The sequence below is a fragment of the Channa argus genome, chromosome 5 (genome assembly GCF_033026475.1).
Source record: "Channa argus isolate prfri chromosome 5, Channa argus male v1.0, whole genome shotgun sequence".
Lineage (NCBI taxonomy): Eukaryota > Metazoa > Chordata > Actinopteri > Anabantiformes > Channidae > Channa > Channa argus.
The window spans coordinates 21,285,713-21,308,245 of NC_090201.1; the positions used below are offsets into that span (position 1 = coordinate 21,285,713).

At 39.9% G+C, this 22,533-nt stretch overlaps 1 protein-coding gene across 2 annotated transcripts; it reads right to left on the reverse strand.

The window, feature by feature from the left end:
* Nucleotides 1–3,635: 3,635 nt before the first annotated feature.
* On the reverse strand, nucleotides 3,636–18,572 carry ppm1j (protein phosphatase, Mg2+/Mn2+ dependent, 1J). Of its 2 annotated transcripts, none has more exons than XM_067505210.1 (10): nucleotides 17,955–18,572; nucleotides 11,878–11,992; nucleotides 10,119–10,448; nucleotides 9,119–9,231; nucleotides 8,772–8,856; nucleotides 8,205–8,323; nucleotides 7,787–7,850; nucleotides 7,241–7,348; nucleotides 5,846–5,997; nucleotides 3,636–5,120 (listed from the first exon to the last, which is right to left on the reverse strand). In XM_067505210.1, exons 1-10 carry the CDS (start codon nucleotides 18,215–18,217, stop codon nucleotides 4,973–4,975), a joined length of 1,497 nt encoding a protein of 498 aa, XP_067361311.1. In that variant the 5' UTR covers nucleotides 18,218–18,572; the 3' UTR covers nucleotides 3,636–4,972. The 2 variants fall into 2 exon arrangements, with proteins under 2 accessions (XP_067361311.1, XP_067361313.1); XM_067505212.1 differs by lacking the exon at nucleotides 17,955–18,572 and adding an exon at nucleotides 16,944–17,085.
* Between the last annotated feature and the right edge of the window lie 3,961 nt (nucleotides 18,573–22,533).

The following is a 22,533-nucleotide window of genomic DNA, read 5'->3' on the forward strand; positions in this document are numbered from 1 at the left end:
GTCATCTGGGGGAGCTCTGGAAAAGGAGGTTGCCCATGATTACAAACTACACAGTCTGAGCAATCAGATGACATAATGTAAACTAAAGGTTCCCCAAAGTGATGACATCTGGAGGCATTTTACGACTGGAAGTAGAGAGATATTTTGATATAGGTAAGTCAATGGGAATTCTAATGGCATTTATGGACATGCACTACCCAAACTAGAACCAAATGAAAAAAGTTCAAATCAGTGAAGGCCTTCCTTTAAGCTGTATTGACTTTGTAGATAAACTCCTTCAATTTGTGTAATTTAGTCTACAAAATTAATTTGGCTATAACTTGGCATTAGACATGGACCTAAATGATAATCAGAACCTATGTCTCTTTGTAATTCTTCAAAATTAACTTAACGACAGTCATCATCATTTCATTCATTCAATTATCAAATTTTATGCAACACTAGTGAAGTTGGAAGTTATTATGTCCCTTTGAGCACAGAGTCAATGACATGAGTTCCACCCAACATCACCTGGGCCTATGCTCAAAAAAAGTTTACACATTTATTTTGAAGGCTAATGACAGTATTTCCGGCGTCGTTATAGTTACCTCTGTCTAGTTTGTGGGTGCTACTGCAGGCGCTGGAGTCACCCAGGTTCCTCCTCCCTTCCCCGGTCAAAGATGACATCATCTGTAGTACAAGAAGACTCGTGCACCAGGAGGGATGGGTGTGGATCTCACCAGTGTGACCCCCTCCACCATTCATTTCTTGTGTGAACAGTCCCTTCCTGCAGACTACTGTGCTGTAATCTGAATGTGGCCAAGCATTCAGAACTGACATGTCTCTATCATTTAATACAGTTTTCACTGTTGTCATATATCTGCATATCCGGTTATATGCTTAAAGGGTGTTTGATACCAAACTCACTCAACACTAAGGTAAAGCAAGAACATAAGGATAGTCCTAACCTCATAATATGCTAAACTATGTTTTTTGCAATAACTGACTGGATCATAACCCGTAGTGCAAAGTACAGGAGATCAATTCATTCACCCAAGTATTTTTGGTCTTTTTTAAGAAAGAACTTTCAGGAAATTACTTTTGATGTACTTAATGCTGACTTAAAAAATAGGTACCATGTATATTTTTTAATTCTTGTAATGCAACCGCAAGGGGAAACAAGCCAGTGTCTTCTTGTGCCCAGTCCCAAGTCTGGATAAATGCAGAGGTATGTGTCAGAAAGGGCATCCGACGTAAAACACATGCCAAATTAAAAATGCAAATCAGGGTTCAAGTTGTTATACCAGGGGTCACATAGGAAGAGAAATGGAGTAGGAGTTATCCTGAAAGTTTGTGAGGAACATTTTATAGGAGAAAAGAGTCTATCAGGTGGATGAGTCTGAAGCTGGAAATTGAAGGCGTGATGTTCAGTGTTGTTAGTGGTTATGCCCCACAGGTAGAATGGAAATTTCGGAGTGAGTTAGATGAAGTGATGCAGAGCATCCCCAGAGGTGAGAGAGTGTTGATTGCTGCAGATTTCAATGGACATGTAGGTGAAGGGAACAGAGGTGATGAGAAAGTGATGGGCAGGTTTGGTCTTCAGGACAGAAACGCAAAGGGACAGATGGTGGTAGACTTTGCAAAGAGGGTGGAAATGGCTGCAGTGAACACTTTCTTCAAAGAGAAAGGAACATAGGGTAACATATAAGAGCGGCGGTAGAAGCTCTCAGGCAGAGTACATCTTGTGTAGATGTTGTAATCTGAAAGAGATCAGTGATTGTATTGTTAGGGGAGAATGTAGCCAGAAAACACAGGATGGTCGTTCCAGATGACTGGACCACTACAGCTAATGTAATCAGGGAGACAGGTAGGAGGGTTCTCTGTGTTTCATCTGGAAAAGTGGACAAGGAGACTTGGTGGTGGAAAAAGTAGGTTCAGCAGTGTATACAGAGAAAGAGGTTAGCTAAGAAGAAGTGGGACACTGAGAGGACTGAAGAGCGTAGATAGGAGTAGCTCGGCTAAGGGCAGAGTTGAGCATTTGTGAGCAGCAATATGGTTTCATGCCTAGAAAGAGACAACAGATGCAGTATTTGCTTTGACGATGCTGATGGAGAAGTACAGAGAAGGTCATAGGAAGTTGCATTGTGTCTTGGTAGATTTAGAAAAAGCTTATGACAGGGTGCAGAGAGAGGAGCTGTGGTATTGTATGAAGAAGTGTGGAGTGGCAGAGAAGTATGTTAGAGTGGTGCAGGACATGTATGAGAGCTGTTAGACCATGGTGAGGTGTGCTGCAGGTGTGACAGAGGAGTTTAAGGTGGAGCTTGGTCTGCATCAAGGATCAGCTCTGAGCCCCTTCTTGTTTGCTCTCGTGATGGTCAGGCTGACAGATGAGGTTAGACAGAAATCTCCATGGACTATGATGTTTGCAGATGACAGTGGGATCTGTAGTGAGAGCAGGGAGCAGGTGGAGGAAAATCTAGAGAGGTGGAGGTCTGCTCTGGAAAACAGAGGAATGAAGCTTAGCCGCAGCCAGACAGAATACATGTGTGTCAATGAGAGGGACCCAGGTGGAACAGTGAGGTTACAGGGAGCAGAGGTGAAGAAGGTGCATTAACAAAAAGAGGGAGATTAGGGTCTGTATATCCCACAATTGGTGTTTAATCGAAAGTAAAAACACCTGAATGACTGAACTATAAGGGTCTTAATCACAATATAAAGCTGTTTAAATGAATAGCTACTTCGAAAGATGGCTTTTATTTTAATACACCAGAAACATTTATCAGCTATCACACTATTAAATTTGTGTTTTTATTTAGAAGTGATTTACAATGTTGCTTCTCAATCACCTTTTCACAGACACTCAGTGATGATGTCTCCTATGCAAGGTGCTCGACTAACTCAGCAGCTTGAGGTCAGTGTCTGGCCCAAGGGCAATTCAACATGTAGCCTGGTGGGACTGGGAATCGAACCATTCACCCTCTTGTCCTTGATGATTACTAAAGGGCCATTCTGCATTAAGCAGTGACACATACTTTTTTACACTAGTAATCTGAATAGAAGGGTTGAGTATTTTAAAATTTTTTTAACATAGAAATGATGTTACCATAATTGAAGTTTAAGCATTACACCAGATGTTCATCTCTCATGACCAATATAAATGCCTTTCAGTTCCTTTAGCAGTAATTTGGTGTTTAGATTCTGGATAGTTTGGGTCAACAAACCAAAAACATCAAATGTTTCCTTTTTTGATGTATTAGTGTTTTTTTCATCTGCGTGTGGCAAACTGATGGGTTTTATACTATAGTATCTTTATTTTACATTTGTGGGTCTGAGAAAAAAAAAGGTGTTTTATATTTAAACACCACGGTATGATGAGGAAGCAAAAAACAGACCCTACGCATTTCTTAACTAACAACATGTGTCTATATTTGACAGTATATGGCTATAGATTATATTGTTCTTCATTCTGTCTTTATGCAGCAGCTTCTGATCCCTCCCGGAGTTGTAACTGTTATGACTATTTATGTCTACATTATAGTGTGTTATTTAAAACTTCAAACCTCTTAACGACAAACTCTCTGAACTATTTGGACCATTTCCTTTTAAGCGATTAATGGAGCTGTGACACAAGAGCGGAAATAAACAGGTTCAGGACAAATGGGAAAAATCTGATTTATTTCTAAACTGGTACACATTTTACCTCCACCTTTCATTTTGGTAGTTCATGTTTGAGGACTAACCACCTCTCTAAACAAACACCTATGGATAAAAACGTAAAAATAAAACTTGTGATAATCCTTACAACTTTAAAAATATATGGATACTCTAAATAACAGCATGACATAACAAAAATGGTACAAAAGAGGTATATGGTACAATTAAGGGCATTCAATGCTTTTTTTAATGCTTCTACAAAGATCCAATTTAGTGCTTCAGAAGGAAAACAAAACTTCCTTTTGTCGCTTATTAAGGCATATGTGTGACATTTATCACATCTTACTATACCGATACATTTTTGCTTAACAATAAACTTTCTCCTCTGAGGGCAAAACAAAGAAAACACATAGTTTTAATGAACAAATGATCTTGTTCCTTCATTTTTTTTTTTTTACTAAACACAAAATGACACATTAAAATGACAAAAAAACAGAAAAACCCCACCCCACAATATTCTTTGATCACATTCAATAAAAACATACCACAAATCAAGAGGTTATCAGAGAGCATGTGCAACAGTCATCAAGTGCCTCCGGTGTCATCATTCAATCATCATTAATAACAGAGAAAATACCGCAACACAGACTCAACCCATTCTGTTTGGGCCCACTGCTGCAAAGGTCCATTCCTCTGTTTTTACCTTCTTCATGCTTCATTAATGCACAGATAAGAATGGCATTTTTTTTGTTGTTGTTGTAGCATTTTTTTTATTTTTTTTTGTGTGTTTTGTTTTTTTCAGCCTTTTCCATAACAGCTTCTCTTTGGCTTCCTCTTATTCTCTGGTGCAATTCCCTTTTACAAGTTATGATTGTGAAACTGTGTGAGACTTTTTTTCACTTTCTTTTTTTTTTTATATAAAAGACAGTCACATTTAGAGCATGACATCAAATGAACGATCTGTTCAAAGGTTTGAGTAACACTCCAGCCGTGGGCATAAACATGAAATAAAATACTACAAGGGATTAATTCTCACGGGCAATTATGACAGACAGCAGGTCTGGGAGACAGATGGCGACTTCTCTTACAATGTCACCAAACATCTTTTGTTACACCACTAAGACCAACCGAAGGAGATGGGATCATGGGATAAGCTGAGGTGAAGGGCATGGGACTGGATCCAGTCTAGTGGTTGATGAAGGTGCTGGTCAGACCTGAGTCTTCCCCATGAAAAATGTGTTTTTATATTCCACTGCCCTATTAGTTTAGGGAACGTGGAGGGCTCATGGGAAGGACCCTAAAGAGTCAGGACTCTCATTGTGGTCACCACAAATCCTCGTCATGTCTCTGATTCACTCCCTGCCAGTGGGATGACAAACACAGTAATGTCATCCCCTGAGCCCAGTCTATCGTTGGGTAGTCGCCAACCACGCTCTTTCAGCACTCCTCGAGACCTCATCAGCAGGTCCTGGGCTGCCAGTGTGTACCTGTGGAACACACAAAAGCTAAAGTGAGGCATTACAAAAGTGACATACGGTACAATTTAAAACAAGGGAAAACAAATTTACAATAGACTGATATTCAATGGACGTGTGTGTACTGTATAACAAATGCATCCAGAGTTTTGTCCAGTGATCAAGAGCAGGTCCTTTACTTTACTATGTTTTAAAAATATTTTAAATACTTACTTAAATAGGTTCAAAAGTATTATCAGTGAAATGGACTGTTTTCTGCAGAAAATAAATCATATTTATGTATTTCATTATTAATCTTAGTGTGTCACTGTCTAGGTAACAGTTTCTGTTGTCGTTTTTTGTAGTTTGGTAGTTTAATTCAGTGAAAACAGTTTATTAAATTATAAAAACACACAAAACAGAACAGTTGTCATTGATTTTCAGACTTCAGAGAAGCTCTAAAAAGAACAATGCATTACAAACACTTAAAATGACTTATATGTGCTTGGAACTGCTTTGTATCAGGTCATAAACATTTTTATATAAATCTACACTGCTTAAAGATACTATGGGTAGGAGATCAAAATATTTGTCACCACCTAATGGACACACAGAGAATAACAGTACAGTATATCACTGATCTGATCACTGAAGTTGATTTAAGGAAATGTAGCTTTCAGGTAATGTTCCTGAACATGTTCACAGAGCACATGAAAACAGAGGCTGAGTGTAGCTGCTTATTTGGCAGGACTGCATACCTCAAAGGATCAGTGGGGTCACAGCCGGATAAGAAGGCTGACACAGCATCTGCCGCTTCCCTGTCCGTCGTTACATCCCACAGTCCATCTGTACCCATGACCAAAACGTCATCTGGGCCATGTTTATTTTCATCCAGGTTATAAACTTTCACCTGTGACAACAAGAAATACTCTTGTTTATGTTTTACATCGAACTCTGTCATGATTCATTAAATTAGTTTTCACCCAGATGGCAGCCAGCATTCTGTAGTCGTGTGTTTCGCGCTGAAGGATTAGTGAACATTTGCTGGCATGCAAAGGATACAACCTCCATTTGCTGGAGTAAAGCTGCTCATGTTCTAGCTGGGCCACTTATTTAGAGGGACTATCAACAAATATGATATAGTCAGATAAGCCATGTTTAAGAAGTAGAAGCCTAACGTTCTGGTAATGCTGAGCTGCGATGTGGCTGAATACGAACTGAGAAATAAAATCAAATGAGAGAATTATAGGGAAATGTCTGACTGCAAAACCTAGAAAATGAGAAGTGCTGAGGGAGAGGCCGGATACTGCTAAAAGGTCAGCACTCCTCACCTTCTTTAAGAAAGTAAAAATGACTGCAGTGATCTGTGTATTTAATCCAAGGTAGAAAAATTTAAGAGTTTTAATAAACAAAAGCACTTTGTTCCATAGGGATTCATGTGCTAGTGGGGAACATCTGAAGCGACACACTGGAGAATATTCTTTAGTCAAAGTAAAATGAGAACCAGGACTAAATGCAGAAATCACACCAAAAATAGGCAGTTTGACACACAGAAGCAGAGTTGGAGATTGTGTGGCATAAATGCTAATGATTTTCACAAAAGCTTTAGCGAAGATATTTACATATTTTGGGAGAATATAACTTATGTTTAGGAAACGTTTTTGGTTTTTAAGATCCCTCAGAGCAGCAACAAATTTAACCATATTATATATACTCGGCTCTATGTTTCAGATATTTCAGGACATGTGGCGCAGTAAAAAAAAAAAAAAAAAAAAAAAAAAAAAACACACCCCACTTGGTTCTGATATGTTGTTGTATTGTTTTCTCTTTCTTTCGTTCAATCTATTTTTAACTCTCCCAAAAATAAAACCTGAAAAGATCACACGCTTTTAAGAAATGCAAAACTTGAGTCGATACAATTGTTTGTTTAGCACCAGTCATGCTTGTAAGGAAAGCCACAAAACACATTATGAGAAAAGCTTTGAGCAATGCAAATGAAAGTTTCACTTCCACTAACAGACAGCAAAGTGAAGCCTGGGGCACGACGACTACATATTCTAATTTAAGGCTCTGAGGTGGTTACGGTGGCAACACTGAGAGGACTCTTCAGGCGGCGCCGACAACCAGAGCTGCGTCTGACTAGTCACACTCACCTCAGGGACGCATGAGAGGAAGGGCTTGATGTAAATATTGGAGTTGTACACCTTCAGGTCATGATCTCCCAGCCCGCGGGTCACTCCAATTGTCGCCATGACACGAGCCTGTGTGTACAAACACACATTGACACAGGCACACACAAAAGGAATGATACACTCTCATACAATAGTATTGTAAGGTACTGCTCCAGCATGTGCCTCAGTTTCAAGAAAATCCACTTATGAGGGATGATTAAGTGAAAACCATGTTCTCTCAAACAATAATGAGAATCCTGAGCCGGACTCAGTGCTATCAGAGACAAATTGTGCAGAATTTACCAAACCACTTGAAGCTGTAAAAATGCTTCTTAATTAAAATTGCAATTAAAATAATCTACACACGTACACACACAGCACAACAGCATGAACACACACAACGCTGCAGACAGTGTGAGAAATGGGATTAAACTATGTTATGATTATTGTATGAGTACAGGAAAACTTGTACCTTACTTAGAAAACATTCTAGGCTATGATCTGGTACAATATATTTGGAGTTGTTACCTTTTTTCCCTCGCCATATATCAAGGGGAATTTCAGGTCATCTTCAATGATTGTCTTGTAACCCCTAGAGCAAGCCAGCAAACAAGTATAATTAGATTTTAGTTACTGAAACACCACCGTTTCGAATAAAGCTGAGACATTCAAGTCAAGTCAAGCTACAGATGAATAACCAACAACAAACTTGACAATTATTAAGTTAATACATTTTTTTAGAAGGGAAATCCAAATATACATTGACTAGTCCGAGCTTCTTGAATATGAATATTTATCTCTTCATACATTTGTAAAATTAAAATGTCTGCTTATCTGAAAATACCAAAATATCTGCTTTAATTAGTTTGAATTCTAGGAGAACTGATAAACACTGAAGAGATAAACACTGTTCAAACTTCAATTTAAAAGTATCTCAAACGTTTACCAGCCAGTCATGGTGTGATCTCTATAGAGCATCTTTTTGCCCACTTCGCTGTGCTGAATCCTGCGAGGGAACTCAATGTGAGTGAACTCATTACCCAAAAGCTCTGGCCTCAGGAAGCCCTGAAGCGACACACAAAAATGGGGCAGGTCACATCAAACTACAGAATTTAAAAGCTTTACTTAAGTCTATAGTCTTTCACGACTCGGTTGTTTTTCTCAAGTAAGAGAAGCTATAAAATGTAATGTGTTACAGAAGGCCCACAGTGCTGTGTGCTCAGAGCGCAACACATCCTCCCACTCTGTGACTCAGCTACTAAAACAGGCAAACATCAATTTACTTCAATATGATACAGAATGTCCTTATCTTCTACAGGTTGCTTACTTTCATCCTCAACTCAACATTACTGTTAGTAAAATCTGTAAAAACTGTTCGGATTTATCCATCCATGCCTTCATAAGATTGAAAATCCTGCTGGACAGAATACCATGCTGTTTAATGTTTGTGTGTGTAGGTAAAAAAAGAAAACGTATATGGCATTAAATTTTCAAAGTAGAAGGGAAAAAGTACCAGGTACTGTAGTCGCTGCCTCTCTGATTCAGGGGTGAATTCATTAGTCATGGGAATAACTTCATTATTTCGAATGATTATAGCCCTGCAGATGGAAGAGGGAGGGGAGACAGGAGTGAGACGACAAAACCCCATTTGGCCTTCTCGGGTTTAACAGTTAAATTAAGTAGTCAGCTGCTCAGCGTAGAGTGTTAGTAAAAGAGGGCTGCATGGTGATGCAGCGTGAAAAGTACAAGAGGCACAAGAAGCTACTATTGTTTAAAAAGCCCTATAAAGGGAATCACATTTTTAGCACTACAGAAAAAAACTATTTTGATTATATAACTGTTAGGAGAACATTTTCTCACCTGCTGTCTCCAGCATTGGCTACGTACAGTTTCCCCATTAAATGAATGGCAGCTAAGGCACAACACCCACCAGAGATGGCGTAGGACGTTTTTTCCTTTTCAATTAGGTCATCCTGAAATAAAGAGAGGGGAATCAAAGTAAAAACAAAGGGCCACAAAATCACTTCTCCTCTCAGTCCCCTGAACAGCTCATTATTTCCTCCATACATATACTTATTCAAAACAAATCAGCAGAGTTAATGCAGAAGAAGAAGGAGTCTTTGAAGAATACAATACCTAGACTGTGGCTTATAATGAGAATCAGCTAAACCAGAAACCGAGGGTGCAACACAGATATTCTTTCAAAATAAGCAGATGTGACCTATTTGTCTAATTCTATTCTTCAGGTTTGGGAAAGGAAAATTAAAAATACATGGAAAAAACTCAAAGAAATTTGTGTTTATAATAATTATAGCAGGAGAACCGTGTGTGATTTCTTGGTAATGGTGTTGACACCTTCAGTGACTTTGCAACTCATAAGGTGCAACGTGTCTACAGCCAAGCAGCCCCTCTGACTTCGCACTACATGTGCATTTAACACGTGCCCGATAAAGGCACCAACCTAAAAAAAATAATCAGCTGAGGGTGTATTAAAGTACCAAAATTTGTGGCAGTCTATCCAACAGTTGTAGAGATATTTCACTCAAAACCACTGATGGCAACCTCACGGTATAGATCTCAGGATCGTCAAAATCATTTATATAGATTGTTTTGATATAGATTGTTTGTCAGTTATAGTGACTGCATGACATTTTGTGCCAATCTGTCCAGTAGATGCTGTGAAATATTGTTTTCTAAATTTTATTTTTGACCAATTGGTGGTGCTGGTCATTTTGATACATCCTTTGGGGACTATGAATGCACCCATTTTTTTTATAAACCAGTCATCCCTTGAACCCCACTGTTTGCATGGCTAAAAATTCAGCAAAAAAACCCCCCCAAAAACAATAAAAGCACTCACCATCTGTTTGAAGGCGCTCTCTATGACTCCCATGACCAGGCTCTCCACACTGACAACCTTCTCCATGTGAAAGCGGATGGTGGAGTCGCTGACAGCATCGGGGTCCTCTGGTTCCTGTGTGGCTCCTTTCTTCATCTCCACCTGGTACGGGCTGCCGTTCTTGGCCAGGCATATTGGAGGTGCAGTGCCAGGGTTCTCCAGCAGGTGACAGATTTCTCCCAAACGGTCTCTAATGAGCCGGTGAAGAAGCTTGGAGGCCATGATGGCTGCACCAGAACCTGCATGTCCATCAAAGACACCCCAGAAGTGGAGAGGAATGCCTGTGCCATCCTACAAAATCACATGAGACCATATTAAATAAACCAAGTAGCTGTAAAAATACACAAGAAAAATAATAATTCTCATGGATATGTGGTTTCAAAATATCCCATCAGGTTGCAAGTCTGGGCAGAAGGTACAGATTTGTGAGGGCTTACAAGCTCTAAGACTGCAGCGGGAAATATGTTATTGCTAGGCAATATGTTTCCTCCATTTCAGGTCTTACCAAACCACAGCTGCAGCAAATCTAGATTATATTATTATGCCAAAGCCTGCAAGATATAAAAATTTATTCTGAGCTTTGCTTTTCATAATTTGTATTAAATTACTTTAAAACAATGCAGAACAACAGTGTGAGTCACCACCTACGATGAGGCAATGCAACATGGAAAATCATTGCCCCCTATGTGTTTACAGACATGTTTACAAGTCGAGTTGGCCCGAATGACTAACAGATGAACAGCCACAAGACATCTGTTTACACCTACGAAGCTAAACCCAAACGGGGGAAGGGTGCAACAGGAGATGATGTCATTCATTTACAGCAAATGGGGGACAAGGCTGTGTGAGTGTGTGTGCACATACTACACTGACCTAAATGCGTTTAAAATTGTAGAACTTCGATTTTGGCCTGTGCTCCGTGGACCCAGTCAAAGTTCTAGTCACTGCAAGTACAAACTAATGCCCAGCTAGATATTAGTTTAAGTCAGATTTTTGGCCACTTGGTGGCAGAGGAAAGATTTTATCTCCTTTTAAGCTGATGTTGTAAACATATTAGTCAACAGTTGACAAAATTGTGCATAATAGTACTGAAGTAATATCTTGGCCAACTGATGAGTTTTAGCACAACATTCACTCCCGTGTTACACAATAATTTGACATACAGGTAGTATACTGTTAAGATGCAAAGATTAATTACAGCTGCTTTGAAATGAAATGTTGAGTGTATGCAGTTATGCTCAGCCAGATCTGACAGCTAAATATTTCACCACTGGACGTTTTTGATTCTTGGCTTTGGTATAGCAAGAAGGGGATCTATGAGGAATATACCGGTGACATTTAAATGATTGAAACCGAAACAGTTACTTTTTAGAGAGTTCCCACAAAGACTGGGGGGAATTAAAAATAATAAGAAGAATCGATTCATACCTAACTGGACATCATGACACACACTTGAGTATCATATAACTATTACCGCATTGCGTGAGAATGTTTCAACACACTTCTCCAATTTAGTCTTACTACATTGTGTTCCAGCAACAAAAACCACAGCTTATCACGGACATTCACCTAAGACACCTTCATGACTTGAAGTACACTGACATCAGATTCAAAAACATTATTTGATTATTTGCTGGAGTATTCAGCCTCTAACCAGAAATTTCATTCCTCCATCCCTTAAATCCAGTTTTGATGTTTGGGGACTTTTCCCTGTACTCACCCCACTGTCCTCCAGCACAGCGGAGTTGCGGTGTTTGCCACCCGGCTTCTTCACAAACAACTTCTCACAAGAGGCCTGGTCCTCGTTCAGCAAGCTTTTCCCTGCATTGATCACCCTGATAGAGAGAAGAGAGATGAAAGGTGAGCCAGGAGTCAAATGATTTATAGTGTTTGCTCTCATTCCTCTAACCACTTGAAAACACAATAGCAGTCAGAAAGATGGAGACAGAGTCAAACAATGAGGTAAAAAGTAGGGCAGCAGTGTCCCACAGGGAACTTGGAGGAGGGATTAAGTGATTTTTATTATGAGCTGATGCCTGTGGAAGATAATGGCTTTAGAGTAATTCACTGTTTCATACACCAGCAGCATCATCTATCCCAGAGTATACTGCAGCAGCATTCCACCGAGCTACCAATGTAAAGCTGCAATGCAAGGAGTGGTAGCTGTAAGCAACTGACCTTCACAGGGTTGTGAGCATAAAGTGGTACTAAACCAGTTCTTAATATAATATAAACATCTAGTTTGACCTTGATACCTAAGTTGTACAAGTTTTCACATTACACATATAGTTGGACCACTGCAGTGTTTTAGCTGTTGTGCAAATCACATTTACTTTGTATTGTCAAAAATGTTTTTATCAGCAGCAGCTGTTCCTACAAATTCAAGCAGCTATTTCTTTTCATTCTGTTTGTAGATTCTACAAACTGCTTTGGCTTTAACACAATCCATTATAGATTAAAGTGATGGATTACATCACTGAATGATAATATACAGTAGTGCAGACGTGATTCTGATACACATGATTCAGGGCTGTGTTGGCAAACTGTGGCTTTTTTTACACATCCAGCAGGCACAGAGCATCATTAGTATTCATTTGGAGTTGTGTAGCTGGCCACCTGGCGATTTTAAGTCCAATTTTTACTCTGCCCGTGGCTCTGATTTGTTGTTTTCCAACTCCTGTTGGAAATATTTGGCTCTTATAGCCGCTAAATTCTCCATTAAGTTCCCCCTACTAGATGTTAACTTTATAAGCTACTCCATGCTGGTAGGGTAGCAAACAATGAGCTGAAAGACGCTGATTCTTCAGTAAAAAGCTCAGTTCTTTATCTGTCACAATAATGAACAAGGACATTCACAGTGTGGGTTGGATAAAGTATGTGGAACCTCTGAAATTGGAATAAGGATGCAGCAAACCAGGAGTCAAATTCATGGAATAAGTTTGGACGTGTGCACTTGAGCCAATTGGATTTATCAAAGCACTAACAAAAGTTGTCATCATTAAGGGAAAATCAGTCACCAGGTTTATCACGGTCTCGAACAGGATAAGGGCAGTTTGGTTATGCAGGAGAACAACACGCATACCATAACAGTGAATGTAACTAGTTTATAATTTTATTATGCTTTTGTTTGATTCTGATGATAATGTCAATTTCACCTTCTGATTTAAATCTTTTTATTTGTTGTTTTTATTTTTTTCAAACTTATTCTGGAAGCTCACACTAAAACACATTGTTTATATGCTGCATAATGCATGTATGCCAAAAAACACATTCTGATTCTGATTAAAGTAACTACTACATAACAAGAGTAATTTCCAGCGGATATCTTTAAAATATATTTGAACACAAGCAGTTCTGTCAATAAGAACGGCCAAAAGTCCTCCTGACCACTGCTAGTCCGACCTAACTCTCTTGTTTAAGGTTTCTGCTGCCAAATACTGTTCAATCCGTTATTAAATTCAAGCGTTCACTTCCACCAGCACAGTGAATATATAACAGATGCTGAATAAAGATTTGTTTGTTTGCTTTGTTTGACTGTTTTTGGCCAAGTAGCATTTAATGATCAGTAAAAAAGTGGCCACAGTTGGACATCATGCTGGCACATTACATAACATGTTCAGCTTCAATTGAAGGCCACATTAGCTGGAAATACAGCATAATACCTATTGTGCCATTTCGGCAATTCATGTGTCGTCATTGCAGACAATCAGCAGAGAAAGGATCAGCAATTCATCAGTTGCTGCGGAGTTCATTAGGGGAATGGGGAAAGAGTAAGAGAATGAAAGACAGACTGGCAGTGAGAAGGAATGAGAACAAACGGAACAGTCAAACACGGGGGATAGGAGAAAAGCCGTAATAATTTCAGCAAAAAATACAACTTCTGACCTCCCACTTTTCAAATAGTTCAGCTGATTACAGTCATTAAAGGAAATGGTTGCTGCCTGGCCATAAGCTTTGATCTCAGTGAGCACTGAATATAAGGCACAAAATGCAACTGCTGGCCAAATCTGGATTATAAAAAGCCCTTTCACTTTCTAATCAGATGAAAGCAGTGGACAGGGACCACAGTGTCCTGCACTGTGCTTCCTGCATTAGGACCAACTTTCTGCCAGAGCCAGGACAATTTCAGGGACCTGGAATATGGATTACAACCAGTGGTTCTGCCAATTTGGTGTGAATTGCTTGGCTCATTTGGTTTAAATTAAGCAAATGCTTGTTCCTATTTTTGAAGTCTCATGCTGTCTACAGTATAAAGTACTTTTAACAATTTTGAGTAGAATCTAGTAGGGCAAATATAAAAGTGTCACCTTCCAACATTTTTGCACTGTATAAAAGTCAACAACTGCAAAGACTCAGCAATTATTCTGTGTTTTAAAAGCCGCCACTTATGCTTAATGACCTAAAACTGAACGTGCTGTCAACAGCGTGGGAGATGTGATTCTAAACCAGGAGCTTGAGTCTCTCTGTACTGTCACCTAGTCGTGTTTCGGTCATATGTTTCCACATCTTGTGACTGAAAACTATACTGGTCATATTTGGTAAAAGGAGTGTTTCTTTGTTTGACCCCTCCTAGTGTTCATCATTATCATTATGCAATAAAAGTCCAAAAGAGGAAGATGAAATTTGCACAAAATTCTCTGATTGCTTCTGCTTGACCTTTTAAATAAGGTCTGTCTGTTCAGGGTTATTAAACATAATCACTTAGGAAATAAGTGAAAATCCTATACACAAAAAAGTAGTTTTTGGAGTTAATTGTACACATGTCAGCATATCCATCTACCAAGATAATGCATTTTTAGAGATGGGAAAACATCATCAATCAGAGTCAGATCAATGTTGCATGTACTCCAGTAAATTGGAAAACCTCCAAAATCATTATTTTTAAATAGGATGTTGTTGTATTTTTGTTACAGTTTTGAGCTTTTTGAAATTTGTTTGTAAATATTTTATGCTGATGACAATATAGATTTTCTATAAAAACTTTATACCTGTTTTAGCAGTCTGACCTGTTTTGAGTGTGTATCTGCAATAACTATTCTGCCCATAACACAAACACATTGCAGGTTACAATGGACTGTAACTGTAATTAAAAACTGGCATAAACTCAAACACTAGTTCAGCAGTACAGCTCGGCTAGACAAAATAGTCTTAAAGTGAAGTCTTCCTCCATAGGAAGACTAATCTGTCATATTCTGAATTCCTTTTCAGGGAGAGGAAGTTGTTTGTCGTGTTTGCAAGGTACATGGTGCAATGCTGAAATGAAAACTGGCAAGCGAGAGCTGACACACACACATCACTGGTAGAGTAATAACAGGCACTGCAGTGACCTGAATACTGGTTTAGAGCCTAACCAGGTACTTCTAATTAAAACATGCTGCAACCGTGTATCACCATGTATTTAGGATCAGGACAGTTTCAATTAAAGCTTGTGAAGGACGTGTTTTAAAGGATACACTTTTTCATTTATTCACATCCAATCTTTCATATTTCTCTGTGACAAACGTTTGTCATTATCAGGATAATCAGTGCATTTGAAGACTCAGGCATTTCAATCAATGGGACGACAACAAGTGCTGAGTCTGGGAGGCCCTGCCTTATTTAAAGAAGAGGGATCTGGAACCTCACTATCAAACCCTTAACAACTGAGTTTTTAGAAGTGTGCTTTGGCTCAAATAAGGGAGATTTCTGAGGCTCTCAGAAGCAGAGTTTTTTATTCTCATCAGGCTGGAAAGTGTCACAACAGACTTTGGACTGTCAGGTAGATTGTGAACAAATGCACAACATTAAATGGTCTGGACTTATATAGCACTTTCCTACGGTACCCAGTGCTTTAAAGTAACTCACACTCACACACCACTGGTGGTAGCTGCCATAGAAGGTGGCCTTTACGCATGACAATGACCTGAAACATACAGTAAGCAAGGCTATGCTACTTCTGTGGAAAGGCCTGAAGATGAAGATGCCTCCACTCCACCAAGAATGGAATCAATTTGATCAATTCTACACATTTAGCTAAGAGTCTGAATGGTTTTGTAAAGAAGAGATGTCAATTTCTAGAGAAGACTTAACTAGGAAGTGTTATTAAGTGTACACCAATGGACAAAATGGCATTTCTTTTATTTTACATTATATCTACAAAACACAATTCAAGTGTTCTGAGAACTTTGTGGTGCCACTGTATATACAGTAGTACTAGTTTTTTTTAATGTGTTCCCAAACTTTTGATTTTTTAAGAAGTGAATGTATGAATAAAAACCTTTCAAGACTTATTCTAGGCACAGGAAAAAATGTAAGTCTTCACTTCCTGACATTAAATACTATTATATATCCTTTTGACAAATGTACAGTACTCGGAGTGGCTCCCTTTGTTTGCACTCAATTGTCTATGGTGACAACGTCGTACAGCAGCATCAACTCGACTCATTATCTAAAGCATCTTAAATCTGCATGGTGCCACATTTTGAAATTAGACCTTGATGCTCATACTGTATCTACACTGTGCACAAGAGCCAGTCAAAACATAGATGGAAAAAAAAGCTTCAGTCTGTATGATGCCAGTCCAAAAGAATCCAACAACAATGACCATGATCACCACAACAATCACAGACAGACAGACAGACATTATATTCACAGGGCAGTATTTTAAAATGTGATAGTTGTGGTGTGGATTTTTTAAACTCTCTGCACTAAATGACTACTCACAGCTGATGGCACGAACAGATCAGCCGATTATGCCGTGTCATAAACAGCCCTGCTAATGCCGTGATTACGGTTTCAGCGACTTACATCAACAGCAGTGATGATGGTGCTCTTTCCCACACAATAACATCCTTTTCTGCATTACAGTAGCCTCACTCGACCTGGCTCACTGAGCCTTGTGAGACGGCTGTCATCATGAATCTCGTCCCTGTTCCCATGAGACTCTCTGTATGAGTCAGCCCTTTTTTTCCCTCCCTTGTTTCTGTACAGTGTCCAGGAGGGCAGGTAGGAGTGGTATATCCCACATACTGTTAGACGGGAGCTATTTGGTCCTTCATACCTCCCCCCTATGGGGGAGTGGAATATCTCAAAGTGTTTTTCCACAGCAGGAATCGCTCCCTTTTTGACCAACGCTGCTGCATTGTCTACCTGGGAGAGTGCTGCAGGTGTATTAGAGAATGAAAGCACCTGCAGTAAAAACCAAAGACACAAGGAGTGGAATTGTTCACTGCTTCCAAGTGTCAATGGCCAGAGTTTTATCTAGCTCGAAAACCTTTTTACATGAAGGGCAAAGATGAAACCAGCTAAATGACTGATCACAAACACAGGCACATAGGCTCTGACTCTGTTTTATGGCAAGACAAAGAACCAGCTAGGGACAAAGAGACAGAAATTGAGGTGGCATTGAGGTTTTAAGTATCAGACACAGAGAAGGTCTACTGGGGTGTGCAGACCGTGCACTGCACATTTCCTGCTTTCACTTTAGCCTGGCCTTTTATTTGCAATAGAATTGTTTAAATTCAAATAAGGAGGAGCCTGAATTCAAAGATCTTCGAAGGAAAATATCCTGACAGGGAGACAGTGCAGACACAGCTTCCAACGTTGCATCATTTACAGCAGCTCACAGGAGAAGCACCAAGGTAGAAACTGCACAATAGCAAAAAGGCCATGTTGGCCATCATTTGGCTGCTGCAGTGCCCTCGGAGCTGCTGCTGAGGCTGCAGCAACACAGCCAGAAATTTTAATGACGTGAATATTATAATGTCTTTTTTTTTTTTTTTTAATTTGGACATTGACTAAATATCGCGACCCACTCACTCTGCGTATCCCGTCCTCCAGGGAAGCCTGCTGCCTCTCTTTAGCGTGAGCACCGGCCGTGATGCGTGCTCGGTGGAGTACTGCAGGAGCTCCGGGGTGAGCTCCAAGAAGTCCGGCCGTCCGTAGGGGAAGCGCGGCGGCAGGCTGTCCTGTCCGCAGGTCTGACCTTCGCCTGAGTGATGGTTGTGGTGGTGGTGGTGTCCGTGCGGCATCATCCCTCCCACCAGCGTGGACATCGCGTTTTTAACTTTGCTGATCATCATCGGCACCGACACTCGGCCAAAAGATCCGGACGAAAAAAAAATTAGAGGCGATACGATGTTATGGTAGAGAGAGAAAACAATACACGGCTAGTGATCATTTCAGGAAGCGTTTTTTCCGTCTTGGCCCCATGTGACAGCTTTCACACAGGCACGCACGATGTTTTCCTCATTCACACAGAATAAAACCTTCCCCGGCTGCGTTGAGGCTGCGGTCCGGCAGGAAGCTGTGGCTCATCGCAGAAGGCAGGGCTTCAGAGGGATGTGCAACCAGCCCTGAAAAGATCAGACACAGGCAAAAACCCAAGACAAACTCAACACTGATCCAAAATGTAGGACGATGCAGTATTATGAATAGCCACATAATCAAGCAGAACAATTCCACTTCCACTAATTTTTAACACGTTACATACAGGTAACGTATCACTGTAGTTACAGCTACATTTACTCAAGTAGTAAATGAAAAATTAAGGACATTTTACATTTGGGTGCAAAAGCTTGCATCCCCTTAGTGCAAAGCGAGTACAAATATTCCTTCATCAGTAATTATTAAAGTTGATTTGTAATTATTTATCAAACTGCGAACTTTTACACATATATAACTTTCCTTATTTTACTATAACTTGACCTTTTTGATTTGATGATGAAAGGACATTTGTACCAGCCGATTGTGTATTGTTTAGTTAGGATTAGGGTTAAGTTTGCACCCCCTCATACTGAAATGGCACATAAGGCATATAACCTCTTATGTTTACATAGGTGGATTATTAAAAATGGGCCCCTGGGCACCGACAGGTAAAAACCCACCCTTAATCCCACTTTTATTAGAACAGCAGGGTGAAAGAAAATTGTTAGAAAATGGGCTGTTGTGTAATTTGTGCTTACTATAGATCTTTGTTTTTACTATTTTTGGTTATTTTCCATTTTATCTGATTGTGGTAATTTCATGCCTTTCAACTGAATTGCAAACAAGAAATGTTATTGAATTCATAGGGGAGACTCTGGCCCAGGTGCCTCCTGAATTCTTGGCCCCCCAGATCTGTGCCTGACAGGCCTCATGCTGATAAGTGCTGGAGAATAATAACCACCATTTCAAAGATAATTTTGAACTGATTTTTTTTCACTCCTTAGTGCAATTTATGAAACATTAAAAACATTCTTTGCACATCAAAAACCTTTTAAAATAAGAGGTTTTATAAAAGAGTGTATGTGAAATAATATAATAATAATAATCTCTAAAGCATGTATTTTTAGTTCCTCTCATGTGATTTCACTGGTACTTACTCATTCAAGTGTAAAGCAAAGGCTAAGTAATGACCAATGACTTGTTCTCCTTTGCTGTACATGCAAGATAAACATTTCACTATACTCTCTTCAGTGAAAACTCTTTGTGAGTTATCAGAGCACAAAGGAGCTGAAGTGTGGCATTTAGTCCAGAGTCGAGTTTTCAAAGGGCAGTACAAGGGGGCACAAGCCAGTGCACAAGCCACCGGTCAGATAGGAAGAGAAATTGAGTAGGAGTTATCCTAAAAGAGGAGTTTGTGGGGAATGTTCTAGAGGTGAAAAGAGTATCAGACAGGTTGAGGAGTCTGAGGTTGGACAATTAAGGTGTGATATTCAGTGTGTTGTTACAGGTTATGCCCCACAGGTAGGATGTGAGTTAGAAGAGAAGGAGAAATTCTGGAGTGAGTTAGATGAAGTGATGCAGAGCATCCCCAGAGGTGAGAGAGTGGTGATTGCTGCAGATTTCAATGGACATGTTGGTGAAGGGAACAGAGGTGATGAGAATGTGATGGGCAGGTTTGGTCTTCAGGACAGGAACACAGAAGGACAGGAGGTAGTAGACTTTGCAAAGAGGATGGAACTGGCTGAGTGAACGATTTTTTCCAGTAGAAGCAGGAACATAGGGTGACATTGAGACTGGAGGTGGAAGCACTCATGTGGACGACATTTTGTGTCAACACTGTAATCTGAAGGAGATCAGTGACTGCTAAATATTGGTAGGGGAGAGTGTAGCCAGACAACAGACAGGCTCTGGAGGAGGTGCTTCTAGATGACTGAACCACTACAGGTAATGTGATCAAGGAGACAGGTAGGAGGGTACTTGGTGTGTCATCAGGAAAGAGGAAAGTGGACAAGGAGACTTGGTGGAACGAGTAAGTTCAGTAGTGTATACAGAGAAAGAGGTTAGCTAAGAAGAAGTAGGACAAGGAGGGGACTGAAGAGAGTAGACAGACGTACAGAGAGATGCAGCGTAAGGTGAGGTAGAGGTGGCAAAGAGCATATGAGGACTTGTATGCTAGATTGGACACTAAAGAGGGAGAGGATGATTTGTACAGGTTGGCCAGACAAAGAGACAGAGATGGGAAGGATGAGCAGCAGGTTAGTGTGATTAAAGATAAGGATGGAAATGTATTGACAGGTGCCAGGAGTGTGATGGGAAGATGGAAGGAGAACTTTGAAGAGTTGATGAATGAGGAAGATGAAGTAAGTAGGAAGTAGCAAAGATCAGTAAGACTGAAGTGAGGAGTGCGCTGAAGAGGATGAAGAGTGAACTAGGATGGTGGCAGATGACATTGTGATTTGTAGTTAGAGCAGGGAGAAGATGGAGTTAAATCTAGAGGGGTGGAGGTCTGCTCTGGAAAACACAGGATTGAAGCTTAGTCTGAGTAAGACAGAATACATGTGTGTGAATGAGAGGGACCCAGGTTGAATGGTGAGGTTACAAGGAGCAGAGTTGAAGAAGGTGCAGGACTTTAAGCACTTAGGGTCAATGGTTCAGAGCAAAGGAGAGTGTGGAAATGAGGTGAAGAGGCGAGTGCAGGCAGGTTGGAACGGGTGGATAAAAGTGTCAGGTGTGTTGTGTGATAAAAGAGTATCAGCGAGAATGAAAGGAAAGGTGTTCAAGACGGTGGTGAGACCAGCAATGTTGTTCGGCTTAGAGACAGTGGCACTGAAGAAAACACAGGAGGCAGAGCTGGAGGTAGCAGAGTTTAAGATGTTGAAGTTCTCTTTGGGAGTGATGAGGATGGACAAGATCAGGAATGAGGACATCAGAGGCACAGCTCATGTTAGATGTGTTGGAGATAAAGTCAGAGAGGCCAGATTGAGGTGGTTTGGACATGTTCAGAGGACAGACTGTAAATATATCGGTAGAAGGATGGTGAGGTTGGAGCTGCCAGGGAGAAGGTCTAGAGGAAGACCAAAGAGGAGATTTATGCATGTAGTCAGAGAGGACATGAAGTTAGTTGGTGTGAGAGAAGAGGATGCAGAGGACAGGGTTAGATGGAGACACATGATTCACTGCGGTGACCCCTGAACGGGAACAGTCGAAAGGAAAAGAAGAGCAGCACTATTCCTTCAACAAGTGTTGTGTCTGTAAATATAATTTTTGTCTGAGGTCACAGTGCATCTTTCAGCTGTTAGAGCTCATGTATGATTTCATCGCTTCAGTATCGATTGGCTTTGCTGTTTCAAATCACTGTCGGCAGGTAAACAAACCATACACTGATCCCTTCTCTGTTCCATGTTTGTTCAAGCAATCATTACCGAAGATGTCAACTATGCTATAATTTTTGATATTGATATCTTCATTACTGTTTTTAACCTTTCGAATTTTCTAAGATGCTTAGGACTTTGTAAGCATCACTTAGAAAGCCCTAAGCATCATAAACCCATGAGCTACATGCCATCTGCAGGAACACTGTATTTTCTTATCTTTGTCAAATTGTTTATTTAGACGTATATTTTGAAGAAGCAAAAGTGAAAGCAGATGCAGTTCTGCTTTCACTTTGTAGACTGCTATGGTTTATGGTGTGTTTGTACAGATATTTCTTTATTTCAGAGGAGCAACATAACTGATTCGATTTACTAAAGTATGACTGTCTGTAAATTACTGATGCATCTCCAGTTGAACTGAAAATTCTAATTCCATTCTAGTCTGTACGTTTGCTACATGTCAGTGGCAAATATTCTACTTTTTACTCAGTTGCATACATTATATTAAAACGTAAAAGTAGTTGTAGTATTAGTATTTTTACTTAAGTAACAGATCCTTCATCCATCATTATTTTTTTTTTGACCAATTGGTGTTTTCCAAATCACTTTTGTCCTTGATTACTCTGAAAGATATTAACACAAAGCCACATAAACTGTCATGACAGAGATATGGTTGCACCCTGTATTATCCAGTAGATGGCATTAAACTACCACTAGATCAGAACAACTTTAAAGAATGGAAACATGAGTCTAAGGAAAGCATGCTGCTTGTTGACCTTTTGAAACATAGAAGTTCATTGTACATGTTATATCTGATCAGC